The sequence below is a fragment of the Rhincodon typus genome, chromosome 17 (genome assembly GCF_021869965.1).
Source record: "Rhincodon typus isolate 14 chromosome 17, sRhiTyp1.1, whole genome shotgun sequence".
In the NCBI taxonomy this organism is placed as follows: Eukaryota; Metazoa; Chordata; class Chondrichthyes; order Orectolobiformes; family Rhincodontidae; genus Rhincodon; species Rhincodon typus.
Genome location: NC_063348.1, coordinates 16,122,957 through 16,139,398, shown reverse-complemented (window position 1 = coordinate 16,139,398; position 16,442 = coordinate 16,122,957). Strand labels below are relative to the sequence as shown.

The following is a 16,442-nucleotide window of genomic DNA, read 5'->3' as shown; positions in this document are numbered from 1 at the left end:
GCTGAGCTTTACCAGCAACTTTGTTTTTGATCCTGATTTACAGCATTTGCAGTTCTTCTGGTTTTTATCTGTAAAAATAGGGTGGTTATGGTGAGGCATTTTAATATTCCAAATCTAGACTGGGACTGCCACAGTATTAAGGGCTTAGATGGAGAGGAACTTAAGTGTGTACAAGAAAATTTTCTGACTCAGTACGTGGATGTACCTACTAGAGAAGGTGCAAAACTTGACCTACTCTTGGGAAATAAGGCAGGGCAAGCTACTGAGGTGTCTGTGGGGGAGTACTTTGGGGCCAGTGATCATAATTCTATTAGTTTTAAAATAGTGACGGAAAAGGATAGACCGGATCTAAAAGTTAAAGTTCTAAATTTGAGGAAGGCCAATTTTGATGGTATTAGGCAAGAACTTTCAAAAGTTGATTGGGGGTGGATGTTTGCAGGTAAAGGGATGGCTGGAAAATGGGAAGCCTTCAGAAATGAGATATTGAGGGTCCAGAGACAGTATGTTTCTGTTAGGGTGAAGGGCAAGTAGGAGTAGGGAATGCTGGATGACTCAAGAAACATTGGTTTTGGTCAAGAATAAGAAGGAAGCATATGTCAGGTATAGACAGCAGAGATCAAAGCAGTAGGAATATATTTAAGAGGGAAATCAGGAGGGCAAAAAGGGGCAGGAGATTGCTTTGGCAAAAAAGGGTTAAGGAGAATCCAAAAGGATTTTATAAATACAGTGAGGACAAAAGGGTAACTAGGGAGAGAATAAGGCCCCTTAAAGATCAGCAAGGCCACCTATGTGTGGAACAGCAGGGGATGGGGGAGATAATAAACAAGTATTCTCCATCAGTGTTTACTATGGCGAAGGATATGGAAGATACAGAACATGGGGAAATAAATAACGACATCTTGAAAAACGTCCATATTACCGAGGAGGAGCTGCTGGATGCCTAAAACACATAAGGGTGGATAAATCCCTGAGACCTGATCAGGTGTACCCTAGAACTCTGTGGGAAGCTAGGGAAGTGATTGCTGGACCCCTTGCTGAGATATTTGTATCATCGATAGCCACAGGTGAGGTGCTGGAAGACTGGAGGTTGGCTAACATGGTGTCACTATTTAAGAAAGGTGGTAAGGAAAAGCAACGGAACTAGAGACCGGTAAGCCTGACATCAGAAGTGGGCAAGTTGTCAGAGGGAATCCTCAGGGACAGGATTTACACGTATTTGGAAAGGAAAGGACTGATCAGGGATAGTCAACATGGCTTCGTATGTGGGAAACCGTGAAGAGGATTGATGAGGGCAGAGCAGTGGACGTGACCTATATGGACTTCAGTAAGGAGTTCAACAAGGTTCCTCATGGTAGACTGTTTACCAAGGTTAGATCTCGTGGAATACAGGGAGAACTAGCCATTTAGATACAGAACTGGCTGAAAGGTAGAAGACAGAGGGTAGTAGTGGAGAGTGGCTTTTCACACTGGAGGCCTGTGATCAGTGGTGTGCCACAAGGATCGGTGCTGGGTCCATTGCTTTTCATCATTTATATAAATGATTTGAATGTGAACATAGGAGGTATGGTTAGTAAGTTTGCAGATGACACCAAAATTGGAGGTGTAGTGGACAGCAAAGAAAGTTACCTCAGAGTATAACAAACTCTTGATCAGGGGACCAATGGGCCAAGGAGTGGCAGATGGAGTTTAATTTAGATAAATAATTTAGGTGCTGCATTTTGGAAAGGCAAACCAGAGCAGGACTTATACACTTAATGGTAAGGTTGGAGTGTTGCTGAACAAAGAGACCTTGGAGCACAGTTTCATAGTTCCTTGAAAGTAGAGTCGCAGGTAGGTAGGTTAGTGAAGAAGGTGTTTGGTATGCTTGCCTTTATTGGTCTGTGCATTGAATGTAGGAGTTGGCAGGTCACGTTGTGGCTGTACAGGACATTGGTTTTGCCACTTTTGGAATACTGTATACAGTTCTGGTCTCCCTGCTATAGGAAGGAGGTTGTGAACCTTGAAAGGGTTCAGAAAAGATTTACAAAGATTTTGCCAGGGTTTGAGGGTTTGAGGTATCGGGCCTGGCTGAATAGGCTGGGGTTATTTTCCCTGGAGCATCGGAGAGTGAGGGATGAACTTATAGAGGTTTATAAAATTATGAGGACATGGATATGGTAAATAGACAATATCTTTTCCCTGGGGTGGGGTAGTCCAGAACTAGAGGGCATATGATTAAGGTGACAGGCGAAAGATTTAAAAGGGGCCTAAGGGGCAAATTTTTCATGCAGAGGATTGTGCGTGTATGGAATGAGCTGCCAGAGGAAGTGATGGAGGCAGGTACAATTACAACATTTAAAAAGCATCTAAATGGGTATATGAATAGGAAGGGTTTAAGAGGGATATGGGCCAAATGCTGGCAAATGGGACTAGATTTATTTAGGATATCTGGTCGGCATGGACAAGTTGGACTGACAGGTCTGTTTCCCTTCTGTACATCTCTATGACTCAATGACTCTATTGCAATAAATAAATTGTCGAGAGTGAGATGTGAGTAGGAGAGACCAAGCTGCAGTGAGACCAGCAGCAGAGTGACGTCACAAACCACAACAGGACAATTGCAGGGAAAGATGTTGATTGTGAGTGTGACTGGTTAGTATTTCAAATCTTTAAAGTAAATTGAATATTATCTGTTTATATTTAGATTTCCAGCGTTTTTCTCTTTTTCTTAAAAAAATGTTGGTTAAGTACAAGATTGAAACTGGTAATTTTTTAAAATATAAGAACAAAGAAGGGAATCTAGAGCAATTCATTTAAAAAACGACAGTGATGGCAGCATGGGCAATGTGTTGCTGGAAGCTGTTGGATACCAGTAGGATCCACAGTGAACAGTCCAAGGTAATAATCTCGAGATCAGCACTGAGCCACTGGCAAACTGATATAGGGTTCATATAATGGAATTAAATGTGTGGTTCTGATTAGTTTGAGTAGAATGGATTTCAGTTCATGAGGAACTTGCGCCAGTACTGGGTAGAAAGAAGCAGTTCTATTGGGACAAGTGGAAGCTTTGCACAGACCATGCTTATACTAATATCCTGGTGAATTGAGTAGCTAGGGCTGTAGACAGGTAAATTAATAATTAGATGGGGGAAGATTTTGGATGAGGGGAAACATAAGCTTACAAAGCAAGAGAATATGGCAGCATTTCAGGGCAGCTATTTGGACAATGGTACCCAGAATAGGACAGGAAGAACAGAGTGGTACACACCTTGAAAAACAGCAGTAAAGAGAGTTAAGCATGGAGAGGTGGAGAATGGTAACAAGGCAAACTGAATGGCTCTTTACTTGAATGCATGTAGTATTTGGACCAACATAAATGAATTAAGAAATACAGGTCTCATATACAGAAATACAAAATCTTATAGCCATTGCAGAGACATGGCTACAAGGAGATCAAAGCTGGGAATGAAATATTCAGGGGTCTGTGACTTTTCAAAAGAACACGCAGGAGGAAAAGGATAGTGAGGTGGCATTAATAGTACAGGATGAAATAAATTATCTTGGATCAGAATATGTAGAATCCATATGAGTGGAGATAAGAAGTAAGGAAAAGGGGCGAGGACACTAGGAGAAGTAGTCTATAGTCCCCTTAACAATAGCAGTATGGTTGGGCAAAGAATGAGTCAAGAGATTATGAGGGCATTTAAAAAAAGGTAGTACATACGTCATGGGTGGCTTTAATCTTCTTGTAAACTGAGAAAGTCAGAGTGGCAGTGATAGCTTCAGGGAAGTTTCATAATGTATTTGCGACAGTTTCCAAGAACAATATGTTGTGGGTCCAGACAGGGGTCAGGCTCTTTTCGAGTGTAATGATGCAGGTTTAATAAGTGATGTCAAAAAAAGATCCCCCAGGAAACAGTGACCATAATATGGCAGAATTTAACATTCAGTTTGAGAGGAAGAAAATTGGATTGGAAACAACCATGCTAAACTTAAAGAAGGGTAATTGCAAATAACGAGGGCAGAGCTAGATGGAGTGAACTGGAATAGATATTTAGCAGTAAAGACAACTGAGGAACAATGGTAGATGTTTCAGAAAGAGTTCATGGCTCACAACAAAGATGTATCCCAGTGAGAAACAAGGATTCTAGGAAAGGCTTAAGACAACCATAATTACCCAAAAGAATTAAGGATCGTGTCAAATTGAAAGAAAAACATACAATGTGGCAAAAAAATTAGTGATAATTGGAGGATTGGAAAAGATTTTAAAACCATCAAAAGATGAACAAAAAAAAAATAAAAAGGGAGAAGACAACCTTTGACAATAAACTTGCAATTAATATCAATACAGTTGAGGATAGTGATTGCACTATAGCCAAGTTTGCAGATATTAACAAAAATCAGTAGGAAGGCAAGTGCTGAGGATTCTTTTTATTCTCTTGTACGATGTGGGCTTCATTGGCTGGACAACATTTAATGGCCATCTTTAGTTGCCCTTGAATGTGGTGGTGAGCTGCTTTCTCAAACTGCTGCAGTCCATGTGCTGTAGGTAAACTGAAAGGGAGTTCCAAGATTCTGACCCAGCAACTGAAGGATTTCCAAGTTTTCAAGTCAGGATAGCGAGTTGCTTGGAAGCGAACTTGCAGGTAGTTGTGTACCCACATATCTGCTGCCCTTGTTCTTTTAGGTGGAAATGGTCGTGGTTTTGAAAGAAGCTTTCGAAGTATATTTGGCAAATTTCTGCAACGCATCTTGTAGATAGTACACATTGCTGTTACTAAGCGTCAATAGTGGAGGAAGTGGAAGTGTGCCAATCAAGCGGCTGCTTTGTTCTAGATGGTGTCAAGCTTCTTCAGTATTGTTGGGGCTGCAGTCATCTGGGCAAGTGGGAAGTATTACATCACCCTCCTAATTTGTGCCTTATACATGGTTGACAGGTACAGGAAAGTCAGGAAGTGAGTTACTCACTGCAGGATTCCTACCCTCTGATCTCTTGGAGCCACAGCATTTATATGGCTAGTCCAGTTGAGTTTCTGTTCAATGGAAACCCGCAGGATATTGATAGTTGGGGATTCAGTGATGGTAATGTCATTAAATGACAAGAGCGGTTACATTATCTCTCATTGGAGATACTCATTGTCCGGCATTTGTGTGGTGCGAATGTTACTTGTCACTTGTCAGGCCAAGCCTGGATATTGTCCAGATCTTGTTGCATTTGAACACAGACTGCTTCAGTATCTGAGGAGTCGCAAATGGTGCCAAACATTGTGCAAACATCTGCGCTTCTGACCCTAGATGGAGAGAAGGTCATTGATGAAGCAGCTGAAAATGGTTGGGCCTAGATCCCGACCTTGAGGAACTCCTGCAGAGCTGAGAACACTGAACTCCAACAATCACAACCATCTTCCTATGCGCTAATATGACTCCAATTAGCGGAGAGTTTGCCTCTTGATTTCCATTGATCCCAGTTTGCTAGGGCTCCTTGACATACTTGGTTAAATGAGGCGTTGATGTTGATGGACGTTATCACTCTCACCTCACCTGTAGAATTCAGCTCTTTTGTTTATGTTTGAACCAAGGCTGTAATGAGGTCAGGAGGTGAGTGGCCCTGGCGGAACCCAGACTGGGCAGGTTATTGCTGAGCAGGTGCTGCTTGATGGTGCTATTGAAAACACTTTCCATCACCTGACCGATGATCAAGAGTAGACTGATTGTGCCATGATTGCTGGGTTGGATTTGTTCTGCTTTTTTGTGTAGAGGACATACCTGGCAATTTTCCACATTGTCGGGTAGAGTTGGGGACCACGTGTAGGGTGTCAAAGTTTGCAGATGACACTAAGATGAGTGGCAAAGCAAAGTGTGCAGAGGACTGTGAAACTTTGCAGAGGAACATAGATACATTGAGTGAGTGAGCAAAGGTCTGGCAGATGGAATACAATGTAAATAAATGTGAAGTCATACATTTTGGTAGGAGTAATAGTAAAAAGGATTATTACTTGAATGGTAAAAAGTTGCAGCATGCTGCTATGCAGAGGGACCTGGGTGTCCTTGTGCATGAATCACAGAAGGTAGGTCTGCAGGTACAACGAGTAATTAGGAAGGCAAATGGAATTTTGTCCTCCATTGCTAAAGGGAATGAAATAAAAAGCAGAGAGGTTATGTCGCAGCTGTACAAGGTGCTGGTGAGGCCACACCTGGAGTACTGTGTGCAGTTTTGGTCTCCTTACTTGAGAAAGGATGTACTGGCACTGGAGGGGGTGCAAAGAAGGTTCACTAGGTTGATTCCGGAGTTGAGGGGGTTGGCTTATGAGGAGAGACTGAGTAGATTGGGATTATATTCATTGGAATTCAGAAGATTGAGGGGGGATCTTATAGAAACATATAAAATTATGAAGGGAATAGATAAGATAGAAGTAGAGAGAATGTTTCCACTGGCAGGTGAAGCTAGGGCAAGAGGGCATAGCCTCAAGATTAGAGGGAGCAGATTTAGGACTGAACTGAGAAGGAATTTCTTCACCCAGAGGGTTGTTAATCTATGGAATTCCTTGCCCAGTGAAGTAGTTGACGCTACTTCAGTAAATGTTTTTAAAAAAAAGGTAGATTTTTTTTGAACAATAAAGGAATTAAGGGATACGGTGAGAACGCGGGTAAGTGGATCTGAGTCCACGAAAGGATCAGCCATGATTTTATTGAATGGCGGAGCAGGCTCGAAGGGCCAGACGGCCTAATCCTGCTCCTAGTTCTTATGTAATTATGCCAGTATTGTAACTGTCCTGGAACAGTTTGGCTAGGGGAGCGACAAGTTCTGGAGCACAAGTCTTCATCACTGTTGCTGAATAGTTGTCAGGGCTCATTGATTTTGCAGTATCTAGAGTCTCCAACTGTTTCTTTAAGTCACGTGGAGAGAATCAAATTGACTGAAGACTGGCATCTGTGATGCTGAGTACCACTGTTGGAGGCCAGATTGTTGTAAATGCTTCAGCCTTGTGTTTTGCACTGATGTGCATTCTATCATTAAGGATGGTATTATTTGTGGAATTTTCTCCATCAGTGAGTAGTTTAATTGTTCACCTTTGTTTATGACTGGATGTGCCAGGACTACAGAGTTTAGATCTGATTCATTGGTTGTGGGATTGCTTAGCTCTGTCAACACTTGCTGCTTATGCTGTTTGGCCCGCAAGAAGCCCTGCTTGGTAGCTTAACCAGGATGATCCGTTATTTTTAAGATATGTCTGGTGCTGTCCTTGGCACGCCCTCCTGCAAAATCCACTGATTTGATTTGATTTATTATTGTCACATGTACCCTAAGTACAGTGAAAAGTTTTGTTTTGCATGCAGTATATGCAGATCATGGGGTGATTGAACAGAGTGAGGCATACAAAGTTATGGCTGCTCAAAAGGTGTACAAAAGCAAGATCAATATTAGATTTGAAAATTGAGAGATCCATTCAGCAGTCTAATAACAGTGGGGAAGAAGCTGTTCTTGAACCTGTTGGTATATGTGTTTAAGCTTTTGTATCTTCTGCCTGACAGAAGAAGTTGAAAGAGATTATATCTGGGGTAGGAGGGGTCTTTAATAATGTTGGCTGCCTTTCCGCAGCACCTAGAAGTGTAGGTGGAGTCAATGGATGGGAGGTGGTCTTGCACGGTGGTCTGGGATGTGTTCACAACTTCTGTAGTTTCTTATGGTCTTGGGCAGAGCGGTTACCGTACCAAGCTGTGATAGAATGCTTTCTATGGGGTATCTATAAAGGTTGGTGAGGGTCCTTATGGAGATGCTGAATTGCCTTAGCCTCCTGAGGAAGAAGAAGCATTGTTGTACCTTCTTGACCAAGACTGTTGTCTTATCACCATGACACTAAGCATTCTACCTCCTTTCTGCATTCTGTCTCATCATTGCAGGTGGACTTCGGATGAAATTTGGCCACACAGTCATGAGTGTACAGGGAGTACAGCAGGGGGCTAAGTACTCATCCTTGCCGGGCACCAATGTTAAGAATTATTGTGGAGAAGGTGCTGTTGTCTGTCTTCACTGATTGCGGTCTATGGATCAGGAAGTTGAGTTGCAGAGGGCAGAGCACAGTCCTAGGTCTTAGAGTTTGGAGAATAATTTGGTTGGAATTATAGTGCTGAAGGCGGAGTTGTGGTCGATTTGTAGAAGCCTGATGTAGGTATCCTTGTAATCCAGATGTTCCAGAGATGAGTGTAGGGCTAGGGAAATGGCATCTACCATGGACCCGTTGCACCGGTAAGCAAACTACAAGGGAACGCTGCGGCAGGGAGGCTAGAGTTGATGTGAGCCATGACTAACCTCTCAAAGCACTTCATAATTATGGAGGTTAGAGCCACCAGTGGGTAGTACGGAGAGGTTAAAGATGTTAGCGAATATTCCCACCAGCTGGTCCACACAGGATCTGAATAAACGGCCAGGGACTCCATCAGGTCCAACCGCTTTCCTTGGGTTCACTCTCAAGAAGGCCGATGTGACATCTGCAGCAGTGACTGAGGGAATAGGTGCATCCGAGGCTTTTGGGGCAGGTCACACCATTTCACTGGCATTCTACTCAAACAGAATGTAAAAAACATTGAGTGCATCAGGAAGAGAAGTATTTTTATCCGCTTTTCTGTTCTGCTTCATTTTGTATCCCATTATATTGTGTAGGCCTTGCCACAAATGGCGGGTGTCCGTATGGTTAGTTTCAGTCTCTAACTTATTCCGGTATTGCCTCTTGGTATCACTTCGCCTTGCGGAGATTGTATCTGGATTTCCTGTAAAGGTCTGGGTTGTCTGACTTGAATGTTGCACGCCTGGTCTTCAGTAGGAAATGGATTTCCCGGGTCATGCACAGTTTCCAGTTGGGGAACATACAGATCCCCTGACTTGATGGTAATGGTTGAGTGGGGGATATGCTGGCCCATGAGTTTATAGATTGTGTTGGAATATGATTCAGCTGCCCACAGCATCTCATGGGTGCCCAGTATTGTGTTGCTCGATCTGTTCGAAATCTGTCCCATTTAGCATGGTGGCAATATTATACAACGTGATGGAGGGTATTCTCAAAGTGAAGGCAGGACTTCATCTCTACAGGAACTGTGCTGTGGTCATTCTTACTGATAATGCAGCAGGCAGATTGATAAGGATGTTGTCAAATATCCTCTCGTTGGTGCACAACTGTCACAGACTCTGTCTAGCAGCTTTGTCCTTTAGGGCACACCAGTCCCATCAGTCATGCTGCTACCATGCCACTCTTGCTGGTGGCCATTGAAATCCCCCATCCAGAGTACATTTTTCACCCTTGCAACCCTCAGTGCTTTCTCCAAGTATTGTTCAACATGGAGGAGTATTGGTTCATCAGCAGGAGGGAGAATGGTACCTGGTAATCAGCAGGAGGTTTCCTTACTCATGTCTAACCTGATGCAATGAGATTTTATGGGATCTGGAGTCAATGTTCAGGACAGCCAGAGAAACTCCCTCCCAACTGTATAGCACTGTGCTGCCACCTCTATTGGGTCTGTCCTGTTGGTGGGGCAAGACAATCCAGCAATGATGATGGTGATGTCTGTGATATCATCTGTGAGGTATGATTCTGTGTGTATGACTATGTCAGGCTGTTGCTTGACTAGTCCGTGAGATAGCTCCCTTAATTTTGGCCCCCAGATGTTAATAAGGAGGACTTTGCAGGGTCCACAGGGCTACTTTTGCTGTTGTCATTTCTGGAGCCTTGGTTGATGCCAGGTGATCTGTCTAGTTCCACTTGTTTGTTGAGACTTCATAGTGATTGATACAGCTGACTGGCATTTTAGACAGCAGTTGAGAATCAACCAGATTGCTATGGTTCTGAAATCACATGTAGGCCAGACCAGGTGAGGAATGCAAATTTCCTTTCCTGAAGGATATTAGTGAACCAGATGGGTTTTTCCAACAATGGTCAACTCTAGATTCTTAATTCCAAATATTCTAGTGAATTCAAATTCCACCATCTACCATAACGGGACTTGAACCCAGGTCCCCAGGACTTTAGCTGAGTTTCTAGATTAATAGTCTAGTGATAATACCAATAGGCCATCACTTCCCCTGATTACACAAAATGTCTCCACAGCAAACAGAAAGGTGTAGTGAGTGGGCAAAAGCTTGGCAGATGGAAATAATGTGGGTAAATGTGAGGTTATGCACTTTGGCAGGAAGAATCGACGTTCACTAGTTTGATCTAGGATATGGATTCTATTGTGGGGACAGGTTGAGTAGGTTGGTCCTGTACTTATTAAAATTTAGAAGAATGAGAGGCGACCTTATTGAATAATACAAGATTCTTACGGGACTTGACAGGGTAAGTGCAGAAGGGCCGTTTCCCTTGTTTAAAGAGTCTAAGACCAGATAGCATGATCTCAGAACAAGAGGTCATCAATTGAACTCAGAGATGAAGAGGAATTTCTTCTCTCAGAGCGTAGTGAATCTATGGAACTCTTTACAGCAGAAGGCTGAAGAGCCTGGTCAAGGGCGAGATTTAATCAGTAAGGAGTCAAGGGTTATGGGGAAAAGGCAGGTAAGTGACTACAGGACTGTTAGATCTGCCATGATCTAATTGAACGGTGGAGCAGACTCGATGGGCTGAATGGCCTAAGTCTGCTCCTATGACTTAGAGTCTTATAGAGTGTTGCTTATCTTCTAACTAATGAAGTATCTGAATGGCAGGGTTCAATGCACCAGAGTGAGAGGAGAAAAGAGGGGTACTCTTGTGGTGCAATGGTAGCATCCCTACTTTTGGGTTCAAGTCCCATCTGCTCCAGAGGTTTGTAATAACATCTCTGAACAGGTTGACTAGAAAAATAGGTCAAATGAAAAAAAGAGAAGGGTGCCTACTATTACAGCTAAGTGAGTGAGCACTCAAGAAGCATTTACTCTTCTTCTATACACATCAATATAAACTAGTGCCATTTGTTACTCTTCTATGTTCATTAGTGTTCATTATTTTTTGTGGTTTGTTTAATTAGATCTTTTGGGAAAATAAAAGAAAGAAGTTACCAGAATATCATTATCTTCAAGCAGCAGGCATTCCTCTTCATTATGGGGCACAATGCAAATCATTTCATTCTGTAAATAAAGATAGTAGAGAGTCATTAACTGGCTAAGGACTGTGTTCACATCTGTAACCCAAGTGGATCTTACTGCCCGAGACACTAATTCCACAAACTGTGTCACTTTCTGTAAATAATACGATGGTGTTATTCTGTGATGTCATCACTTCATTAAACATCTGTGTTAAAAGCTTTGGATGAAAAATATGAAGTGCCTGCAACAGAAAATAATGTTCATGCATAAGATGTCAATTACATTATTAACAAATAACATCCAGCTTTAACTCTGCCTCTTGATAACAGATGTTATACGACCCACCGACCACAGGTGTAGATTGTCTTAAGGAGCTTGTTTTCTACCTAAAGGCACGTCTGACACTACACTCCACTATCTCCACCATAAGTAGGGCATGGAGGCTGGTCTTGGTGCAACCCAGGACAACTGGGATCTAACACCACTCTGTCAGCACCAATTTGATCCACACCAGCAAACTGAATCCCCAAGGAATCCAGCTGCTGCGACAACACCCAGTTTTGGAGCTATGGTTAATAATGATAGAGGCTCGAATTTCAATTGAGTGTGTGACCGGGGATCTCTCTATTCCTATTGCCTGCCATTGGCATACATTGGAAGGATTTACAGAATGCAAGTCCACCCGTTTTGCCACATTATGAATGTGTCTTCTTTGGGCTACCATGCCCTGGAGTGGGATGTGAACACAGAGCTTCTGGCTGAGTTGCAGGGACATTATGCATATTGCCAGGAGATCTTTCTGACCCACCAGCTATACTCAGTTTAACACAATTAATATGCAATTAACAGATTTCCTTCCCTGTTTAAATAAAAATTAAAGCTAAGCTGAAAAATCAAAATTCCAAAACAAATGCTATTCCAAATTGAGCTTTTAGAGGAACAGTCACCATTTTAAGCAAGTTAATTTAAAATTGATGACAGGGTTTAGATTTAAAACTTCTGACAACTGCCTTGTTCAAGAAAGATCATAAGGATAAACTCAACTATTACAGACTAGTCAGGTCAGTTTAACTTCAGTGGGGGAAGTTTCTAGTGACAATTATTTGGGATAGAATTAATAGTCAAAATGGCAAAGGTGGGTTGATTAGGAAGAGTCAGCATGGATTTCTAAAGGGGAAATCATGTTTTACTAACTTGCTGAGTTTTTGGAAGAGGCAACAGAAAGGCTTGATGAGGGTAAATTAATGATGTTGTGGACATGGACTTTTAGGAGCCATTTGATTTAATGAAACACATTAGGTTTCAGAGGAAAGTTTTAAGACTTCGAATAAAAGTCATCGAACTAATGCCATCTACAAGTTTGCTGTTAAGACCACTATTGTAGGCCGGATATCAAACAATGAGGAGTCAGAAAGACGAAGGAGATAGGGTGCTTGGTGTCATGGTGCAATGATAACAATCTCTCTCTCAATGTCAGCAAAACAAAAGAACTGATCATTGACTTCAGGGAGAAAGAAGGAGGACATGCTCCTATCCACAACAATGGAACTGAGGTCGACAGGATCACAAGCATCAAGTTCCTAGGAGTGACTATAACCAACAGTCTGTTCTGGACCTCCCACGTAGTTGCGACGATCAAGAAGGCACAACAACACCTCTTCTTCCTCAGGTGGATTAGGAAATTTGGCACATCCATAAAGACCTTCACCAACTTTTGCAGATTCACAATAGAAAGCACTCTGTCTGGGTGTATAATGGTCTGGTACAGCAACTGCTCTGCCCAGGACCATAAGAAATTACAGAAAGTTGTCTGCATAGCCCAGACCATCATGGAAGCCAACCTCCCATCCATGGACTTCATCTATACTTCTCGTTACCGCAGAAAGGCTGCCAACATCATCAAAGACCCCTCCCAACCCAGTTATAATCTGTTCCAACCTCTTCCATGAGGCAGAAGATACAAAAGCTTAAACACACATACCAACAGGTTCAAGAGCAGCTTCTTCCCCACTATTATTAGACTGCTGCAAATTTTAAATCTGATGTCGACTTGCTTTTGTACACCTTATGTGCAGTTGTAACCTTGTATGCCTCACTCAGTCTAAGCACCCTGTGATCTGTATGTCCTTGTTTGTAACGATCTGTCTGTAATGATCTGTCTGTAATGCTCGCAAAACAAATCTTTTCGCTGTACTTAGGTACATGTGACAATAATAAATCAAATAAAAAAGGATAGCAACACAGGTACAAAACTGACTGAGTGATAGAAAATAGAGTAATGGTCAATGGATATTTTACAAGCTGGAGGAAGATTTGTAGTGGTGTGCCTACTTTTCTATAGTATACAGCTAAATGAGTGAGGTGGATGGTATTGGGGCCCCTCTTATTCCTGATACATATTAATGGACACTGGGGGACAGGCAATAAATGCTGGCCTAGCCAGTGAAGTCTGTACCTCGTAGACAAACAAAAAAAGTTTAATTTTCTGGGGCAACTAAAATGAGAGGGCACAATTTAAGAATGTGGGCTGAGATCTTCCAATGAGAAGGTAATGGTGCTAAAGTGTAGATTAGAGTTGCATGTCAGAACCATCCAGAAGTCCCAGCTGACACTGCAGGAATTGCCCACAAAGTTGAAACTTCCAATTATCCTGCAATTATCTGATACCTAAAAGGCTCCAAGAAAGGTTGCCACCACTGAGTTAAAGTCAGAGACTTTGAAGAGATCACTTTGCTTAATAGTTAGCCAGAAAAACTTGGAGAAATTAAAGTCTGTAGTAAGTCCTGGCCAACTATAAAACTGACTACCAGCACTCCCCTTCTTCTTCTCCACCCCTTCCCCTGAACTAGCCACTCCCCTAATCTCCTCTTCCTGTCTAGTTAGGACCCCTCTCCTGACCTTGAAATGGGGACTCTGTTTACCCTCCCCCCACCACCACACTGACGGGCTAAGAGGTCTCCCATTTGAGATGAATAGGAGGAGAACATTTTTATTTTGGAGAATGGTTAGTCTGTGGAATGGCTTCCCCTGAAAACAGTGAAGCCTGTGTGGTTGAATTTATTCAAGGCTGAGATACTTAGATTTGTGACAGACAGGAAAGTTAGAGTTACGGTGGGCAGGCAGAAAAGTAGAGTTGAGACCTCAGCCAGATCAGCCATACTTATTGAATGGGATATCAGGCTTGAAGGCCAAGTCCTGCTCTTAAGTCTTGCATTTGTACTTTATTATTACAGCAATTGCAATTATTGCACTGTACTGTGTGGGAGCTGTTACTAGAATGCTGCTATAAGTGCCAAGACAGAAGCCAGATTGCTTTATAGCAGTCCTTGGATTTGCGGAATTAGTCAAAATTTGTTTTAGTTATACGGGGTGTTTGTGATACTGAGGTTTAAGTCAGAGAAGATTATTAATGCCAAGAATCAAATTTTATATGCTGTCTGTTCTGAATGTTCAATGGAACATGTTGTTTGATATGGTCCATCAGTCTTCGGGATGTATGGCCTAAATACCTAAATCACACAAACATCTAAACTCAGAAGTGACATTACTTGTTTGTATGGTCAGAAAAGTTCTTTTGTTCAAATAAGGTTCCAAGTACTAAAGCAACTATACATATGAGAATAAAAATTTTCAGTACAGGAAAGGAAGACGTATATTTTTGTTTTAATAAATGTACTATTGTATTACCAATCTGTACAGACCAAAAGAGATTCTAGTTCTGATCTTGTACTGAGCTAATATATCTCAGTGAAAGAGGCAGCACAGATGCTACAGCTGGGGTGAGTTCTTCTAAGCCCCCTTGGAAAGATCCAAAACACGACAGGACTAATGTGCACAATCCTAAAAGTGATATATTAACTTTTTATTCAAAACTTACAATTTTTCCCACAGGAGGTGAAAAAATATGTTAACTTTTTCTTTTGTAAGGAAAAGCCTCAGGGTGCCTTAACATAGTTGTCAGCTGTCCCTCGATTTACAGATGATGTCAACTTGGGGTCATGTGAGTAACCAGGCAGATTCTCATCCTGCAGATCTTTGGGCACTCAGGGATTTATGATTATCCATTCAAAGTAAAATGAGGAGAAAGCAGGTGATCCAGCCACCCAGTTTTATTTTGCCTTGAGGTAGATGTAAAGCTGGAATCAGGTTTCCAGATACATTGGACCTACGTGATTGGAAGTTTTAGTTTAGTTGCAGAAACAATAATTCAACATTTTGTCACCTCAGTTGAAATATAAAAGTAGATTAGTTAGAAATACTATCTCGTAGCAGAGTTTATTTACGGAATTTTTGCTTTCCAAGCAATTTATTGGCGCAGTCCATTGGCATTCTCCATGAATATCCGATTTTGTGAATTAACTTTATACCACAAATACAGTCCCAAGATAAGCTTGTTTCTAAGAAAGTCAAGACTTATTTGTAAATATTGTATCTTTTTAGTTTTCTGCATTTTTGATTGTAGACTGAAATGGAAAAAGGACTGGAAATAGTATTGATTGATTATTTGGACAGAAACAGTTTGCAAGTATTTGGAGGGAAAGCAGGAGATTGGCACGAGGTAATGATGTTCATTTAAACAGCCAGTGCACATATGATAGGCCAAATGATCTCCTTCTGTGCTGTATAAATTCTGTGATTCTGTGACTGTTTTAAAACCAAAGATTGTAGAAGGAATTGATGCATTTTTCAAAAAGAAAGTTACTGAAACTCAATGTAGGTCAAGTTTACACTGCTTCTTTGTTCAGAGAGTGAGGGAGAATGATTGTTTGTAGATGGGCCAGTTCTAGGGGATGCATACAAAGTGAGATTCAGCTGGCATAAAGTAGTCAATTAGTTTATGGAGGTGTGACCAGTTGTGGATGACAAAGGTGTCAGCCTGACATCAACAATCTGTTAGCTGAACAGCTTGTGGGTGTGAAGGGTACTGGCAAGAGCCATTGACCTACAGAAGAGGAGATGGTGTGTCTTTCTCTCTCGTAAAATACCTAAAGCCTGAAGAAAGCCAGTTTATTTGTAGTTAATGTATCTATTACCTGTGCCTCCTGTGAACGGCCGAGAGAAGATAGATTGAAGAACAGCAAGCCCTGGCAAGCAAAAGAATCATCTCAGCGAATGCTGTGGACTGGGACCATTGATCTGCTTCCCCAGTATTTTCCATCCATACATAACACCAACATTGTTTTAGAGATAGTAGGAACTGCAGATGCTGGAGAATCCGAGACAACAAGGTGCAGGGCTAGATGAACACAGCAGGCCAAGCAGAAAGGCTGACGTTTCGGGCCCAGACCCTTCATCAGAAAAGGGGGAGGGGAAGGGGTTTCTGAAATAAATAGGGAGAGAGTGGGAGGCGGATAGAAGATGGATAGAGGAGAGGATAGGTGGAGAGGAAACAAACAGGTCGAAGAGGCGGGGA

General features: G+C 42.0%; 1 protein-coding gene across 1 annotated transcript in view; it reads right to left on the bottom strand.

Annotated features, from left to right (window-relative positions):
• Positions 1–16,442, bottom strand: part of LOC109910660 (anoctamin-9) — a 145,068-nt gene that overhangs the window by 114,351 nt on the left and 14,275 nt on the right. Inside the window, exon 2 of the mRNA XM_048607263.1 lies at positions 11,003–11,071. Coding sequence (XP_048463220.1) covers positions 11,003–11,071 — 69 coding nt within the window. The remainder of the gene's footprint in view (positions 1–11,002; positions 11,072–16,442) is intronic.